Source organism: Xiphophorus couchianus, chromosome 2 (assembly GCF_001444195.1).
Source record: "Xiphophorus couchianus chromosome 2, X_couchianus-1.0, whole genome shotgun sequence".
Taxonomy (NCBI): Eukaryota; Metazoa; Chordata; class Actinopteri; order Cyprinodontiformes; family Poeciliidae; genus Xiphophorus; species Xiphophorus couchianus.
The window spans coordinates 7,532,119-7,548,828 of NC_040229.1; the positions used below are offsets into that span (position 1 = coordinate 7,532,119).

At 41.8% G+C, this 16,710-nt stretch overlaps 1 protein-coding gene across 3 annotated transcripts in view; it reads left to right on the forward strand.

Moving 5' to 3' along the window:
- znf423 (zinc finger protein 423) overlaps window positions 1-16,710 on the forward strand; it is a 186,980-nt gene that overhangs the window by 76,737 nt on the left and 93,533 nt on the right. For all 3 annotated transcript variants that reach the window (XM_028042164.1, XM_028042179.1, XM_028042172.1), the window contains exons 4-17: window positions 1,135-1,312; window positions 3,002-3,126; window positions 3,566-3,647; window positions 3,734-3,809; window positions 4,017-4,297; window positions 4,384-4,661; window positions 5,397-5,783; window positions 6,504-6,685; window positions 7,836-8,375; window positions 9,075-9,222; window positions 10,625-11,173; window positions 11,847-12,031; window positions 12,825-13,240; window positions 14,072-14,288. In XM_028042164.1, the coding sequence (XP_027897965.1) occupies window positions 1,135-1,312; window positions 3,002-3,126; window positions 3,566-3,647; window positions 3,734-3,809; window positions 4,017-4,297; window positions 4,384-4,661; window positions 5,397-5,783; window positions 6,504-6,685; window positions 7,836-8,375; window positions 9,075-9,222; window positions 10,625-11,173; window positions 11,847-12,031; window positions 12,825-13,240; window positions 14,072-14,288 (3,644 nt within the window). The remainder of the gene's footprint in view (window positions 1-1,134; window positions 1,313-3,001; window positions 3,127-3,565; window positions 3,648-3,733; window positions 3,810-4,016; window positions 4,298-4,383; window positions 4,662-5,396; window positions 5,784-6,503; window positions 6,686-7,835; window positions 8,376-9,074; window positions 9,223-10,624; window positions 11,174-11,846; window positions 12,032-12,824; window positions 13,241-14,071; window positions 14,289-16,710) is intronic.

A 16,710-nucleotide genomic window follows, 5' to 3' on the forward strand; every position in this document is an offset into this window, starting at 1 on the left:
TTTGTTAATATTATAATATGTAATATGGCAAATGTCTTATTTCACTTATGCCAAGTAATTTTTCAATATTATAGGATTATTGACCTAGAAGCTCCTATATCTTGCTGAAAAGTGACTTCTAAGTATTTTTTTTGTTGTGTAATAAAATATTAGCAGTAGAATTTAGACAAAAATACTTGGTTAGATTTTGTGTTTTTGCAGTGTTCTCTGCTTCTCTTCTGTCTAATCTGACATTTCCTTCTTTCTCCGTTATGCCTCTCCAGCGTTTCTCCCTTTTTTAATTTGTTTTCTGGCTTCACTGATGCGACTCTCAGATAACGCGGACGCTGCTCTCCTTTGCATTTTCCAGGCGAACGTTGAATATCTTCGCCGCTCTGCTGCGGAGCGCACAAAGAGCAACAGAACAATATCAAGCATAATTCAGCCCGCTCTTTTGTTGCATCCAATCCATTCTGAAGTGTCTATTAAAGGAGCTGTGGCCTTTCTGTCGCCTCCGTGCACGACTACGCCGGAGGGGGGGAGAGAGAGAAAAAGAGAGAGAGAGAGAGGAAAAAAAGAGCAGTGCATAATCTGGTATGTCTGACAGATAAAGGGAGCGAGTATCGCCATCTTTCCGCTCTGTTCTTCTCATCTCCTAATCGTTTTTCTGACGTTTCAATCTGCCAAGGCCCTAATGAAAATATGATGAGGCGGATCTGCGGTCCTCGGGGACGGAAGGGAGGGATGGAGCGAGGGATGGCTGCAGAGGGAGGATGAAGGGAGAGAAAATACACTCTGTCCTTATTTCCGGGCTCCGGTGGGGATACATAGTTCTTGGAGCTTTCTATTTAGATGTTGCCACTGCAGGAGCGCATCTCTCTCCCTCTCTTTCTCTTCCTCTCTTTATCTCTGCCATCCTCATTTTTTTATGTATATTTATGTATGAATGTTTGTGTGTGACTAGGATAAATGTGTTTATTTTTTGATTATATCCTCCTATGAACTCCCACAGGCTTCTCCCTTTTGCCATCCAAGAAACATAAGACTTCTCCTTAATCATCCCACTTCGCCCTGCTTTACCCTCACTTTTCCTCTTTTTTTACGATCCTGCAGCTGTGAGTTAAAATACGTCTCCCCCTCCCTCCTTTCCTCTAGATGGCGACGATGACCCCGCCGGATTGTCCTGGGTGCCCTCCTCGCCCTCCAGCAAGGACGTGGCGTCGCCCTCCCAGATGCCCGACGGCTGCTGCGACCTGGGCATGGCCACCGGCGGCGAGGAGGAGGGCGGCGCCGGCCTGCCGTACCCCTGCCAGTTCTGTGACAAATCCTTCAGGTATCTCCTCCACATCTGGATCCCGCTCATGAATATCTGGGTGCTCATAAATAAGCTGCAGCCGCCTCGCTGTTATTTCCATAATAAAGTGGAACGCTAAGGCAACAGTAAAGGGAATGAGGTGAATACATTTCTCACCAGCGTCTCCGGAGACTCAGTCAAGAGCCATTTTAAGAACAGCTGTCTTACACACACTCCAGAGTCATCATCATTATTATTCTCCGTATTAATCGTTCTGCCGAGCTCACCTCCGTCTGTCATTCTTCAACACTCACACCCTTGTTCTGCCGCGCAGAAGCATCTAAACCCCTTCAACATCTCGCACATTTAATGACATGTAATGGATTTTACTAGGATTTAATCTGACAGATAAACTCATAATAATTATATATTTTCAATTTATCTGCTTAAAAAACATACAAATAAACTAGGTGTGAATTTGCTTGCAGAACTGCTTAGTTGGATGCCCCTAAAGGAAATCAAGTGTAAATATATGTACAGCTGTGGAAGAGGATCAGGAACACTGAAAAAAACTAATTCAGACTCTTATCTTGTGAAATCAAGAGCAAAAATTCTGGGGAAAAAAAGTCAGAATTCTGAGATTAAAGTATGAATTCTAAAAAAATTACTTTAATCTCAGTAGTCTCAGAATAAAAAGAACAATTCTGAACTTAATCTCAGAATTTTGACTTTTTTAAAAATTTCACTTTCCATTCAGAAGATTAAAGTCAGAATTCTGAGATTATATTTGAGATTAAAGTCAAAATTATGAGATTAAATCTGAGCCTGAGAATTTTTACAAAAAAGGAAGAACTCTGACTTTTTTCTCAGAATTCTGAGAAATAATCAGAATTTTTAGTTTAATCTTAAAACACAGAGCAAATTCAGACGTTATTCTCAGAATTCTGATGAAAAGAAATTAGAAAATTGAGGTTGAAGTGACAATTCTGAGATTTATCAGATTTTTTAAAAACTGTCTCTAATCCTCTTCCTTAAACAGCTGTTCTGTGAACATTATTGGAGTTTATTGTGACGTTTACAGCAGATTTGAGTTATGAAACAATTTTCCAAGCTTTGAACATTTAAATGAATCAGCCAAGCGACTCATGAGAATTCTGGGGGAGTTGCAGAGATCCACAGCTCAGGTGGAAGGTAGCTATTTGTTTTACACTCCACAAACCTTTACTCCGTCAGCCCCTCCAGGATATTTTATTGTAATCAAAATCACAGATTTTATGGTTCTATTCCAGAAATATTTGCAAGGAATTTTCCTCATTATATCCCTTCCAAAAGATACAGATTTGAACTTAAAGAACTTAAATAGCTTGACTTTTGTTACTCACCAAATCGATTTCGAATAAAAACTTGTCATCAAGTTAGGCTGAGGCAGCAGTGTTAGTAGAAGTAAGTAACACTGCCACCTGTAGGTGGGAGGTAGCATCACTTAATCGCAATGTTTTTGACTATTTTTGCAGAAAATTAGCAATAAGCTCAAAATTATGCTTTAGATCTGTTGGTTTTTGGTGAATTTCTGTGATAAAGGATTTGCAAAAAACTGGAGGGATTGATTTATAGAAATCTACTAAAAGGCTTTACTGGTTTTCCAAATTAAGTGGGAACATTTAGTTTCAGTGTTTAGGTTTATGTTAGCTAGGAGCTGAAATAACACCTGGTTCTGTCCGCTTTCAGCCGCCTCAGCTACCTGAAGCGACACGAGCAGATCCACAGCGACAAGCTGCCTTTCAAGTGCACGTTCTGCAGCCGCCTGTTTAAACACAAGAGGAGCAGAGACCGCCATGTGAAGCTCCACACAGGTTCGTTCAAACGCCTCTACAGGTCATTACTCCCTCAGCCTGGTTCTCTTCTCTTATTGACTGAAGATTTGTCATCAGGTGGCCTCTCAGTCCACCTGATGACGGAAAAGATCCAATCAAGTATTAGAGTTACTGGGAATAGATTTATTAAACCACAATTCTCCACCGCTTGTAAAACATTACATGCTTCTTTCTGTTACTTTCCCAGAGTTGAAATCTTTCTTTACAGAAATCACTGAGCCTGAATTATCTCCAGATTATTGAACAGATTGTTAATAAATCAGATTGTATGCATTATGCTTAAGCAGCCTTGCAGTAAGCATTAAAAATTAAAAAGCAATAAGAATTAAAAACCTCTTCTTTAACTTTTTTTTGTTTTATTAAACATAAACGGACATGTTCCACCAGGAATTTCATCTTTAGTTTTTTTTGCCTGCAGGTGATAAGAAGTATAGCTGCCAAGAATGTGAAGCTGCGTTTTCTCGCTCCGATCACCTGAAGATCCATCTTAAAACACACAGGTAGTAGCATTAAAAATCTCTTCACAGAAAATTTGTATTTCTGTTTCTTCAGTCTGATTTGTGGCTCATCGATTTTTCCTCTGCAGCTCCAGCAAACCATTTAAATGCTCAGTGTGCAAACGTGGCTTCTCTTCCACCTCATCACTGCAGAGCCACATGCAGGTAAACGGCTTTTTATAATTTTCTCTAGGGATGCACCGATCCCCTTTTTTCACTTCTGATACCGATATTTGAGGTTTAATATTGGCCGATACCGTTTCGAAAAACAACGGCATCGGTACTGATACAGATATTAATATTGGGTCGGTGCATGTCTAATTGTCCTCCAAAGCTAATAGATGAGTGTGTTAAAATGTTCTGACCTTGCAGGCTCACCGTAAGAACAGAGAGCATCTGGCGCTGCGGAGCGAGAAGGACGGCGGGAAGAAGGGGACGGGCGGAGACGTGGACCTGGACCAGGACCTGTACATGTGCGATTACTGCGAGGAGACGTTCAGCCAGACGGACGAGCTGGAGAAACACGTCCTGACCCGACACCCGCAGCTGTCCGACCGGGCCGACCTGCAGTGCATCCACTGTCCGGAGATCTTCCTGGACGAGGCGTCGCTGCTCACGCATATCGAAACGCAGCACGCCAACCGGAAGCACAAGTAACGGCGGCGTTCCACGTTCTGAATGCTCCTCATCGGAGAATCGCTGCAGCTGGAGCTCACTGTGGTTCTCCTTCCACTCCCAGATGTCCGGTCTGCTCAGAGCAGTTCCCGTCGGTGGAGGACGTCTACTGCCACCTGGACAGCCACCGCCAGCCCGACTCGTCCAACCACAGCGCCGCTAGTCCCGATCCGCCGCTCGGAAGCGTGGCCTCCATGAGTTCGGCCACGCCGGACTCCAGCGCCAGCCTGGAGAGAGGCTCCACCCCTGACTCCACCCTGAAGCACAGCCAGAGCAGCGAACGAGGTCGCAGGAGAGGCGGAGACTCCGGGGAGGACGCAGCGATTAGTCTGGCCCATCAAGGTACTGGTACCATCAGCTGGTACCATCAGCACCCTCACAGGTTTGCCTAAAAAAATCAGTCCGGGGCGTGCTGTGGTGCTGTGGTGGCGTTTGGAGGCCTTGGGTCCTCGACCCGGCCGTCACGGGTTCGGTTCCCGGACCCGGCGACGTTTGCTGCATGTCTTTCCCCTTTCCTTCCACCTTTCCTGTCAGCCTACTGTAATATAAGGGACACTAGAGCCCACAAAAGACCCCCTGGAGGGGAGAAAAAAAAATCAGTACTCCACCTGGATTTGATCCAGAATGCTGCTCCTGGCTTTCTGACTAAAACCAGGATGATAGAACACATCACTCAGTTGTACAGTCCTTCCACTGAGAGAATAGACGTTAAAATACTGTTATTAATTTATAATTCATTAAAGATCTACTGTTGTTGTATCAACATCCCAGATCTCTCAGGTCTTCTGGTTCTGCTCTGCATCCCCAGAAGCAGAACCAAATGTGGAGAAGCAGCATTCAGCTTCTATGCACCGCAAATCTGGAACAAACTTCCAGAAAACTGCAAATTGAAATTTGCTGTACAAATAAACTTGATTGATTGTTTTAGCAATTAAAACTGTTTAAGAATTAAGTGCAGAGAAGATACTGACTGCTCATGCATACCTGTTAAAACCCCAATTTAATAGTAAATAATTGCGGAGAAACATTTTCCTGCCAATGATTGACAGTGTTAATGTCCAGCTCTTGTTTCTGCAGGCTCGGGAGGGAGTTGGTCTAAGATGACGTATTCGTGCCCGTACTGCTCAAAGAGAGACTTCCACAGCCTGGCCGTGTTGGAGATCCATCTGAAGACCATCCATGCAGACAAGCCGCAGCAGAGCCACACCTGCCAGCTCTGCCTGGAAACCCTGCCCACGCTCTACAACCTCAATGAGCACGTGCGAAAAGCCCACCGCGCCAGCGGCGGGAGCATCGGCTCGGCGGCGGCAGCAGCGGCTTTCCCTCTGCTCCAGTTCACAAACGTCACGGCGTTTCACTGCAACTATTGTCCGGACATGTTCGGAGACATCAACTCCCTGCAGGAGCACATCCGAGTGTCCCACTGCCTGCCTGGGGGGATCATGGCAGGATCCACCACGCTAGGTCTGCTCACTCTGAAGCTAACGGCCTCTGTCTAAAATATCTGTCAGTCTGACCAATCACCTGCTCCCACAAATACTGATGTTTATTTATAGCTGCCACTTGAAATAAGTCATAAAAGGAATAAAAATAAAAAAGTAAAATAGGATAAACATATGAAAGCTAATTAGAATTTTAAAAAAAGACTGACTTTGGCTAATTAAACATTTTTATATGCTTTTCATTGTATTTATAAGAATAAAAATAGACAAAAATAAAACGAAGAAAATCATAATAATAAACAAACATTAAATAGCTAAATTTCTATATCCAATTTGAAAAAGAGTAGGAAGCTTATTAAATAAGGAATAAAAATAAATAAGTAAAATAATAAAAAAACCCATAAAAAGCTAGTTAAAATGAAAAGACAGCAACTTTAGCAAATAAAAGATTTTTCTGTTTTTCATTATATTTATAAGAAAGAAAATGAATAAAAATCCGCCTAACGGTTTTCTAAAAATATCGCACATTATACATATTTACACATCTAATGTTTATAATTATACAAATCCTTTGTGTAATCCTATAAAATAGGATTAATATTTGGAACTTGACTTTTGTAAAATGGGAATGTTTAAGACAATCTTGGCAGATTTATTATTTTTTGCTGGTACTTAAAGTAAAGTATTGAATGATAAAAACTGATTTCTGACATTAGATTTTAACGTCCTGTTGCTCTTCCAGAGGGGAACCACGCCTTCTTCTGCAACCAGTGCTCCATGGGGTTCCTGACGGAGTCCTCGCTGACGGAGCACATCCAGCAGACGCACTGCACCTCGGCAACAGGAGGCGGGACGGCGGCTGGAGGGGCCGTGGCCAAACTGGAGTCCCCCGTCCTCCAGGCTGCGTCTCAGTCCTTCATGGAGGTGAGAATCAAAACAAATAAGAAAATCTCCCACTACTTTAATTCTCGGTTTTTGTTTGTTTGTTGTTGGGGTTTTTTTGCAAATGAAATGCCAAATTTGAGTTTATCTGTTGTACTAAATGAAGCTAAGTTTGATTTGAGCTCAGCTAAAATCAGTTAGCTTACTCATGAGTTAGCTTACTTTTAAGTAAGCTAAGTTAAGTTAGCCTATTTATGTTGGTAAGCTAACCTCATATTAGCTAATTAGCTAAGCCTTAAATTAAATTTAATTTTCTTGAACATTATTAAAAAAAGCTTCATTGTATAGATTTTATTATTGTGGATTAGCTAATTACATTAGCTAATATGAGGTTTACTAAAGTAAGCTAATCTGATATTAGCTTATTTTATTTAATACTAGCTAGCATAGAACAAAAAGTCTTACTATAAGTGAAATAATTATAAGTCAGTTTAAGTAGTGCTTATAAATTTTTTCTTAATTTTAAGGAATTATTTACCTAAACCAAGCTCCTACATCTTGCTGAAAAGCAGATTGTAAGTTAGTTTTGTCTTATAATGACCAAAAATACATTGTAAGATTTTGTGTTTTTACAATGTAGGCTAAGATGTGCTATCATTTGCATTTTTGCTAACTTTGTTTTCTTTAGCTGTTCCTTTGTCTGCTTTAAGCACATTTTTTAAGAATTTAGTTGAAATAGTGGATTAGTTAATTTGTGTATTTAGTTTTAGAACATAGAAGGTTATTTCTAAATAACCTTTTTCTGTCGATCAAAGAGTGTTATTTTTTTCATGGGTTTAATTACAGAAATGTGAACAAATTGTGCTTCTTTCAGTTCAGAACCGAGAATGATTCATCGATCAGAGTGAAGTGGCTCAATTAGCACAAAAGCCTGAACTTAAAGGTCAAGACCACTTTAAAGATTACTCACACTTTGGAAGGGAAAGGAGTTTAAAATTGACTCTAGATTTCTGCACAGCTCTAAAAACAAGCCGTCAAATCTAATTGTGATTTAAGGAGTGTGCTTGTTTGTCTTCCTTCTGCTCTGCATATCTTTCTCCATTTCCTCTCTCCCTCCACAGGGACGCAGCGTTCACCATTGGGGACTAACGGTGAATGCTGATTTTTATGAAAATGTATTTTCCATGTCCAGGTCTATTCCTGCCCTTACTGCACCAATTCTCCCATCTTCGGCTCACTCCTCAAGCTCACCAAGCACATCAAGGAGAACCACAAGAACATCCCGCTGGCTAACAACAAACGGCAGGCGAAGGTGGCTGACCTCAGCCCAGCCTCCTCCGACGTGGAGATCTCCTCTCCCAAACGCCACCGCCTGGCCGGTGACTCCACCCCGTCCCTGGGAAGCAACGGCGATTATCCCTGCAACCAGTGCGACCTCCGATTTTCCAGTTTCGAGGGTTTCCAGACGCATCTAAAGTCTCACCTGGAGATGCTGCTGAGGCGCCAGTCCTGTCCGCAGTGCAACAAAGAAGACTTCGAGACGCAGGACGCGTTGCTGCAGCACCTCACGGTGCATTACACCACCACGTCGACGCAGTACGTGTGTGAAAGCTGTGACAAGCAATTCTCCTCCGTGGACGACCTGCAGAAACACCTGCTGGACATGCACACCTTCGTCCTGTATCACTGCACCCTCTGCCAGGAAGTCTTCGACTCCAAGGTCTCCATACAGGTATACCACACACTGCGCTGCACAACATGGCTGCTGGACTCATGCTAATGAGACGATAATAAAACCTCTAAAGTCTTTCTATAACCAAACCCTAAAAGATGTAGATAAAAAAAACATCTGTTTTATTTCTATTCTAAAAATTAAATGTAATTAAAATCACACGTGAAAAAGTTTGTTGTTCTTTAGTTTTTAATGGCAGCTTGCATTCATCAATGTTACACTGCTGCCAACTCGAGAGTTTTTTTTACAGTGTCTGTACTGTTGATATTGTTGTAATTTCATGATATTTTACATTAATTGTATCTATACAGTAGTTTATGGGTACTTTCATTGTGTCTCATGATTATGTTTTATTCACTCACCTAGTCAGGGACTAAAGATGGAAACAAGCTAAACTAAATCTGACACAAAGCCTCTTTTATTAGTGGTTTTTGCACATTGTCCCTATTTGAAATAAACTAATAAACTGAACCAATGCATGTGAAGAAAAACAGTCTGGAAAAGTCCAGTGAAGCGTTTGATCTAAGTTTCACACCGTATTTGTTAAGTGTCCAGCCATAAAATCCTTTCCTCTGTAAATCTGCTGCACAACTTTTGTATTTATGTTTCAAAATTTGAGGAAAATGTGGAAAATAGATTAAGGAAAAGTGTGGAAATTTAAAATAAAAACCCATGGATTTATGTCCTCCTGTCTTCCAGGTGCATTTGACTGTGAAACACAGCAACGAGAAGAAGCTGTTTCGCTGCACAGCCTGTGCCTGGGACTTCAGGAAGGAGGCAGACCTTCAGCTCCATGTCAAGCATAACCACCTGGGTCAAAGGTCAGGCCTTCCAGGAGGACTCGCAGGTACATTCATATCTCTCCACACATTTTCTCTGTTTCGCTTTGACCCTCACACTTATTTTAGTATCTTTGGCCATATTTTCTTATTCAACCCTTTACAAAGACAAAAACTGGGATTTCTACCATCTGATGCATCAAGAGAGGTTGAAGTTACTACCTTTAGCAGCTAAAGGAGCTGAAATGACGAGTAGGTGGGAAGTAGAGGGCAGTGTGAGGCGGTTAGATTTATTTTTAAAGACCTTAGTTGTTCTAAGAGAAGCTCGTATTTGCAACCTTCCAGCTCTGCAAACAATGTTTCTGCTCTAGTTTCTAGTGAAAATATCTTATTACACTTGAAATAAGACAAAACCAACTTACAAGTAACTTTTCTGCACAATATAGAAGTTTGTTTTAAGTCAATAATTCCTTAACATTGATTAAAAAGTAATTGAAATAACCTGCAAGTGGAACAAGATATATTTCTTATATTAAGCCAAAGTGTCTTGTGTTACTGGCAGACAAGCCAGAGATGAGAGAATTAGCTTAAAATGTCATTAACAGTAGAGTTAAAGTAAACACTTTAGATATTAATGTGCTAAAGTGGCTCTATTATGTAAAATTCACATTTTGCATGCATTTGGGTCTCAACTGCTTCTAAAAACAGCCCAAGTATTTAAAAAAGCCATTTTTTGGGAATAAGTTAATGTTTTTTAGTGTCTGGAAAATGATTATTTTCAAAAACCTCTTGATGTCAATCCACATTTGACAGGCACTGGGCTGTTACCTAGCAACTCCAGCAGAGTTCCACATGTTACCTAGCAACCTAAGTGGAGCTCCAGCACGTTTGGTCAGCTAGTTTTACCGATGTACAATGGCTGCTGGAAAAGAAGTGTTTTGTTGTTGACTTATCATCCAGAAATCACTTTCTGCATTCTTCTTGAATGTGCAGAAGTCTCCACTTTTCAAATATGTGTGGTTGTATAATTGTGCAATTGTTGTGCACTTCCTGCATTCTTGTTGGTTGTCCTGGAGGCTCCACTTCTGCTTTTCAAAGATGTATGGTTGTAAATTGCGCATCTGTCTGCAGCCATTTTCACATGTGAGTGTAAACATTGAGTTTGGAGGCATAACCAGCAGCAGCTTAATTGGGATTTAAAGTGACAGACGCCCTAAAACAGCTCAAAATATGCAGAACTGAGTAGAATAAAATCTCATTATCTAAGAATAATTTTGTACAAAAATAATAATGAACATGTTTTGTATAGACCATAGACCTATCCTAATCTGTACAAGGAAGCGTAACAGGTCTCCTTTAAAGCAATGTGGATTCTGAAATCTTTCCTATCTTGGGCTGAGAGGAGAGAAAAAAATGTAACAGCACACAGTTATCATAGTTTTGACGTTAACGAGATGTTTATTCCTGAAGGGCTGAAGCCTCGGAAGTGCATCTTCTGTGGGGAAACGTTTGGAACAGAAGTGGAGCTCCAGTGTCACATCACCACCCACAGCAAGAAGTTCACCTGTCGCTTCTGCGGCAAAGCTTTCCACGCCATCTCGCTGCTCGAGAGGCACCTGCGGGAGAAGCACTGTATCTTTGATGGCAGCAACGGCGGCGGCACCGGCAGCAGTGGGAGTCAGAACGGGACGCCCAACGGCCTGGCTCAGACGTCCAAGCGGGGAGGAGCAGGAATCGGCGGTGGCGCAGCTGCAGCAGCAGAGAGAGCGACGGTAGTGGCCGCCGAACAGGCCGACCTGCAGAACATCCTGCTGAAGGGCGGGGTCGTTGGGGGTGGGGGGTCGTCGCAGGCAGGAGACGCGGCCAACAGTCATGAGGCGAGCGGCGGAGAGGAGGAGCTGGACAACTCCGAGCCCATGTACGCCTGCGACATCTGCGGCGCGGCGTACACCATGGAGTCGCTGCTGCAGAACCACCGGCTGCGGGACCACAACATCCGGCCGGGAGAAGACGACGCAGGTAAAACTGCTCTACTATTCAGTTGGGAGGGCTGGACGATATGTAAAATGTTACAAGTCATTTTGGCTTAGTTTGTAGTGAAAGTCTTTCAGTATTCTTAAAATAGAACAAAACTATTCAAAACTACCAAAACTAACTATAGTGACTTTTCAACAAGATATAGGAGCTTTATTGAAGTCAGTCATTCATTAATATAGATAAGAGATACAAGTTAGTTTTGTTTTATTTCCAGTGTATTAAGACATTTGCAGTAGAAATTAGAGAAGAAATATTCTTGATTCATTTCATATGAGTCCATATCAATAATTACTGGTTAATTTTTTGTTTTAAATATCTGAAATGCAGCCTTACTAGTGGCGTAACCTTTCCTTTATTATCCAACATTTTCACACTGGACCATTGTTTTTTTTTTATTTTCATGACGGAATCTTAAACTGCTGCTCTGCCACTTACTGACACGTTGTTGCTAGGCAACCAAAAAAAGAGTGAGTTGCTAGGTAACCAAAGAGAGTGTGAATTAGTTGATTCTACCAACCTTCCTTGAAATTATTGCTTATTCTACCTCATGTATTGTCTATTGATATTTATCTTGTGTATATTGCGATATTTATTGTCACTGATTTATTGCACAGGCTGGATTTCAGATTGTTGTTTTTTTCTTTCTGTTTTCCAGGTTCCAGGAAGAAGAAGGCAGATTTCATCAAAGGGAACCACAAGTGCAACGTGTGCTCCAGGACGTTCTTCTCTGAGAGCGGGCTGCGTGAACACGCTCAGACGCACCGCGGCCCCGCCAAACACTACATGTGTCCCATATGTGGGGAGCGCTTCCCGTCTCTGCTGACTCTCACTGAACACAAGGTACAAACTGATCTGCAGCTCTGGGTCTGTGTTTTAGTCCACTAAATGTTTGTTTCCTTATTTATGGCAGATCAAGAATGCTGAGAGGTTGCAGTACCAGCTGTAAACTGTTTATTGTCCTCATAATAACTTATTAAAGGTTTTATTTATTGGGTGAATTTTTGAGACGGATAAATATTATTATTAATGACATTTCAGACTGAATGAAGTGTCTGATGACTTACCCATCAGATGGGCCAGACATTTTTTAGGCTGCATTCCCACCAGCCCTGTACAGTCCAACCAAAACAAACACAAGAGTCTAACGATAGCGGAAGAAATGACAAACGAGAAATCTAAAATCTGACGCCACTCATTTATGTTTACATTTTGTGAAGAAGGCCGTTGCACTCAGTGTCTTCAGAGGTTTTTGTTGTTTCTTTCAGTGGTTCTTGGTGCAGTGCCCCCACAGGCAAGGATGGGAACATGTTTATAATTAGTTGGGTTTGTTTGACTCGGTCCAGTGTGAAAGAGAACCGCAGCAGCTGAAAATGTAACAATTGTTTCTATTTTGTCCAATGGAACCGAGTCTACGGACTGTCAGACGTGAGAACAGCCTAAGAGTTTCCTCATTGTTTTTTTCCCTGCCTTAAAATGCAAAGCAACTGCTGCAACTAATGCTGCAACTAGCAAGTTCAGCTTCAGTCTGTACAGTCTGAGCTTTCAACCCTGGATTTCTCCAATCTAATAATAGTTTCTGTTTTCTGACCTTCTATCTGTATGCTGTTAATTCCTGGGTAAACTCTTCCTCCAGGTGACCCACAGTAAAAGCCTGGACACGGGAACCTGTCGGATCTGCAAGATGCCCCTGCAGAGCGAGGAGGAGTTCATAGAGCACTGCCAGATGCACCCCGACCTTCGCAACTCGCTCACCGGCTTCCGCTGCGTTGTCTGCATGCAGACCGTCACATCAACGCTGGAGCTGAAGATCCACGGTACCTTCCACATGCAGAAGCTCTCCTCCGGCTCGGCGCTGGGGGGAGCCGGAGGAGGCAATGGCGGAGCGGGAGCAGGCAACGGCTCGGCCTCCTCGTCCCCCAACGGGCAACTGCATCCACACAAGCTCTACAAATGCGCCTTCTGCTTGAAGGAATTCAAAAATAAAGGGGATCTGGTGAAGCTGGACGTCAACGGGCTGCCTTACGGCCTGTGTGCAAGCTGCATGAGCAGGTAGGAAGGGAGACCACCAACCCAGTTTAGCCATAAATTAAATGAGAATTCAAGCATTCTCAGTTCTAAAGATTTTTTTTCTCTTGATTGTTATTCCATCTTCTCTGTGCATAATCAGTTCTTCATATTTCAACTGATTTCAGCTACTTGTATGTCGAAATGTTCAGCTTTTTCTGGAGAATTCTGCTGTATCTTTTTGTAATTTCAACTTTTATACTTTTTGTACTATTTCAACTTTCATGCAAATTTTTCCTCAATTGAAATGCACTGAAGTTTTGTGGAATTTCACAAAATTTAGCAAAAACTTTCACAAGCTACTACTTCTGTCTACTTCAACCTAGAAACTCCATTCAAGTATTAAGCAAGTCACAAGATGTAAAGCTATCTAGAAATGATTCGGCTTTTTGATATCTCCTACAGTTTTTCTAAAATCCCTATTTAAGTTTTATCAGATTTTGGGGCGTTTTCAGTTTTACAATGTAATCCAATGACGTAATTCTTCAACTGACAGAGTGCACCATCTAGTCGCTGACACTTGACTGATTTTTCACAAACAAAATGCTGCTGTTGGTACAAATGTTACTCTAAAGAAATAATTTATACATCAAAACGTAGCCTTAGTTGTCTGTTTTGAGGAAATGTACTGTATGTGTCATTAAAGTAGGTTTTCCGATTTTCTTTCAAACACTTCCTGAGAGCAGATATGTCACCCCTTCCTCCATTGGTTTATCCACCATATATCTGGTGCATTCTTTCAGCAGATTAGCATTCTTATGTCTGTTTCGCTACGTATTGCCATTTTTCTTATGTTATGATGTTTAATCCATTCAGGGGAACGAACGGCCAGAGCCCCAGCCAGAGCGGAGGAGCGGTGACGCCGGGGGACACGCCAGCAGAAAAGGCCCCGACCGGGCTGAGGTGTCCGGAGTGTGGCGTGAAGTTTGAAAGCGTCGAGGATCTGGAGAGTCACGTCCAGACGGATCACCCTGAGGTCAGCCCCGAAACCAGCGCAGCAGGAAAGAAAGCCGAGGCTTCGCCTGCACCCAAGGTGAGACAGAAACTGTGGAGTATTGGAGAATGTTGTGGTTTAATTCATGCAGCTCATCCAGCTATGGTAGTGTTGCAGCAATTTAAACTAATATGAATTACAGAACATTAATAGGTAGTTCTGCAGATGAACACATAATGCCATCTAATGATTGTGGGTCTAATACATGGTCATTTTAGAGCAGGTTGTGGTGGAATGGGCCTTGAGTTTAACACATGCATTACAGAGTAAACCACACAAACAGAAAAATTATAAATGGTCAAAGTGATAATATTCTGCGGAGATTAAGGCCACGTTTGACTTTTTTTCTTTTTTGTCTGAAACTAAAGTCAGAATTTTGAGAAATAGAGTAAAAATTCTGAGATTAAAGAAATTATTCTGAAAAAAAGTCAGAATTCTAAGATTAAAATCAGAACTCTGTGATTCCAGTTAGAATTATGGAAACAAGCCAGAATTATGAGATTACGGTAAGTATTCTAAGAAAAAAAGGGTCAAATTTCTGAGAAAAAAATGGCAGAATTCCGAGATTACAGTTAAAATTCTGGTCTTTCTTATAATTCTGAGATTAAGGTAAGAATTGTAGAAAGAAAAATCATAATTCTGAGCTTTCACTCAGAATTCTGGAAAAAATTGTCAAATTTCTGTGAAAAATAGTAATAATTGTGAGATTAAAGTCAGAATTCAGAGAAAAAAGTCAAAAGTCTTCTTCTTTTCTCCTTTGATCCTCATCCTACTCTGTAGCGTACGAGTTGTCCTCTGCTGGTAAGATGTTTGTTGCCGGTAACCTCTCAGCAGAATCCCTCCCGTGCAGTGTTTGATACCTGAGCAGGAGTCAGCAGATGGAGACGTTTCTGGGAGAGCGGCAGACAGTTTGTGTTTGTGTCGGGCGTTGCTGCGTGTTCCCGCGGTGGATGTGCGTGTGCGCACGGCGTTGTGTGTGTCAGCCGGGCCCCAGCGGCTCCTGCGGCTGGGCTATGCTGCTGCATTGTGGGAGCTGTTCACTCTACTTGATATTGACAGTCAGGCTCTCCGGGACCTGCCGTTGTGTTTCTGAGTGAGTGTGTGTGAAGGTGTGTGTGTGTGTGTCAGTTCCCAGGGACTCCCTGTCTTACCTACACCTTTGTTTCTGCTTAGTCTAACAGCACAAAGCAGACAAAGTAGGATTTTTCTGAGTGTGTGGGTGTGTGTGTGTGTGTGTGTGTAGTGACTGTAGCAGAGTGAAGCAGCAGAGGGAAAGTGGAAGTGGGGCCTTTGTGTATTTTGTATGTGTTTGTGCATGAGTGATCGCTGTGTGCAGTGAATGGATAAGCAGAGCTGCTCCTCAGCTCTCACTTTCTGTGACTCATCCTGGATTTTCTGCATCTTTCTTTCTCTCTTTTGTTCAGACATCTTTCCTAAATGTTTTCATTACATTATTATTCTTTATTTCTCGCTGTTTCTGCAGCTGTTGTGCATCTGAAACATTGTTTTCTCCCCCCAAACTTTTATTTAAAAAATTAAAACCAAAACAAGGGCAAAAAGCAGAGTTATTACCTTGCTTTATTATGATCTTGTTAAGCTGCTATGTTTTGTTTTTAGTGCCAGTCGTTACAGTTAGAAACTAGAGATCAGGCTGAAAAAGGAAAATACCAAAATTGCATTGTTCTGGGTGTAGTGATGAACTCTGACCTGACCCTTAAAGACGATAACAAAGTCGGCCCTCTGTCACCTGAAGAACATTTCCAGGATTAAAGGACTAATGTCCCAGCAAGATCTGGAGAAACTAACTCAGCCATGTGTTTATCTTTAGTTGCATTAGCTGTGTTTCCGTTATAGATGTTTGCAAAATTGTGTCAATATTCTGTTAATAATTTCGCAGCTGTGGTTTTCCATTTAATAAGAAATGCAATAAAAATCACAATACGTTAGTTCACATGATAAGTCACAATCCTCCTACCACTTCCTGTGATCTTTTCTTCGTCTTTTCCGCCAGCAGTAACATCTGGTTGTGTTTCTATTGCAGTTTTGCGGAACATACAAATTTTGATACAGCAGAAAAACCGCCTCATCGGAGCGCAAAAACTCATCGGTCACCCAAATGTTTGAACAAATCTTTCTTCCAGATTTGCACCTGAAATCTGTAGCAAACTACCAGAAAACTGTAAACCAGCCAAAACACAGTGTCAGAGGTGGGAACTCGAGTCACATGACTTGGACTCGAGTCAGACTTGAGTCGTTAAAATCACGACTTGAGACTTGACTTGAAAAAATGCTCAAAGACTCGGACTTGACTTTGACTTTCATGCCATTGACTTGGGACTTGACTTGACTTGAAGCTGTTTACTTGAAAAGACTTGATATTTTTTACTCAAAGTCTTAAAATTTAAAACACATTATTTATAAAGTGGCGTCATTAATTAATGTCACTCATTCCTTATCAATA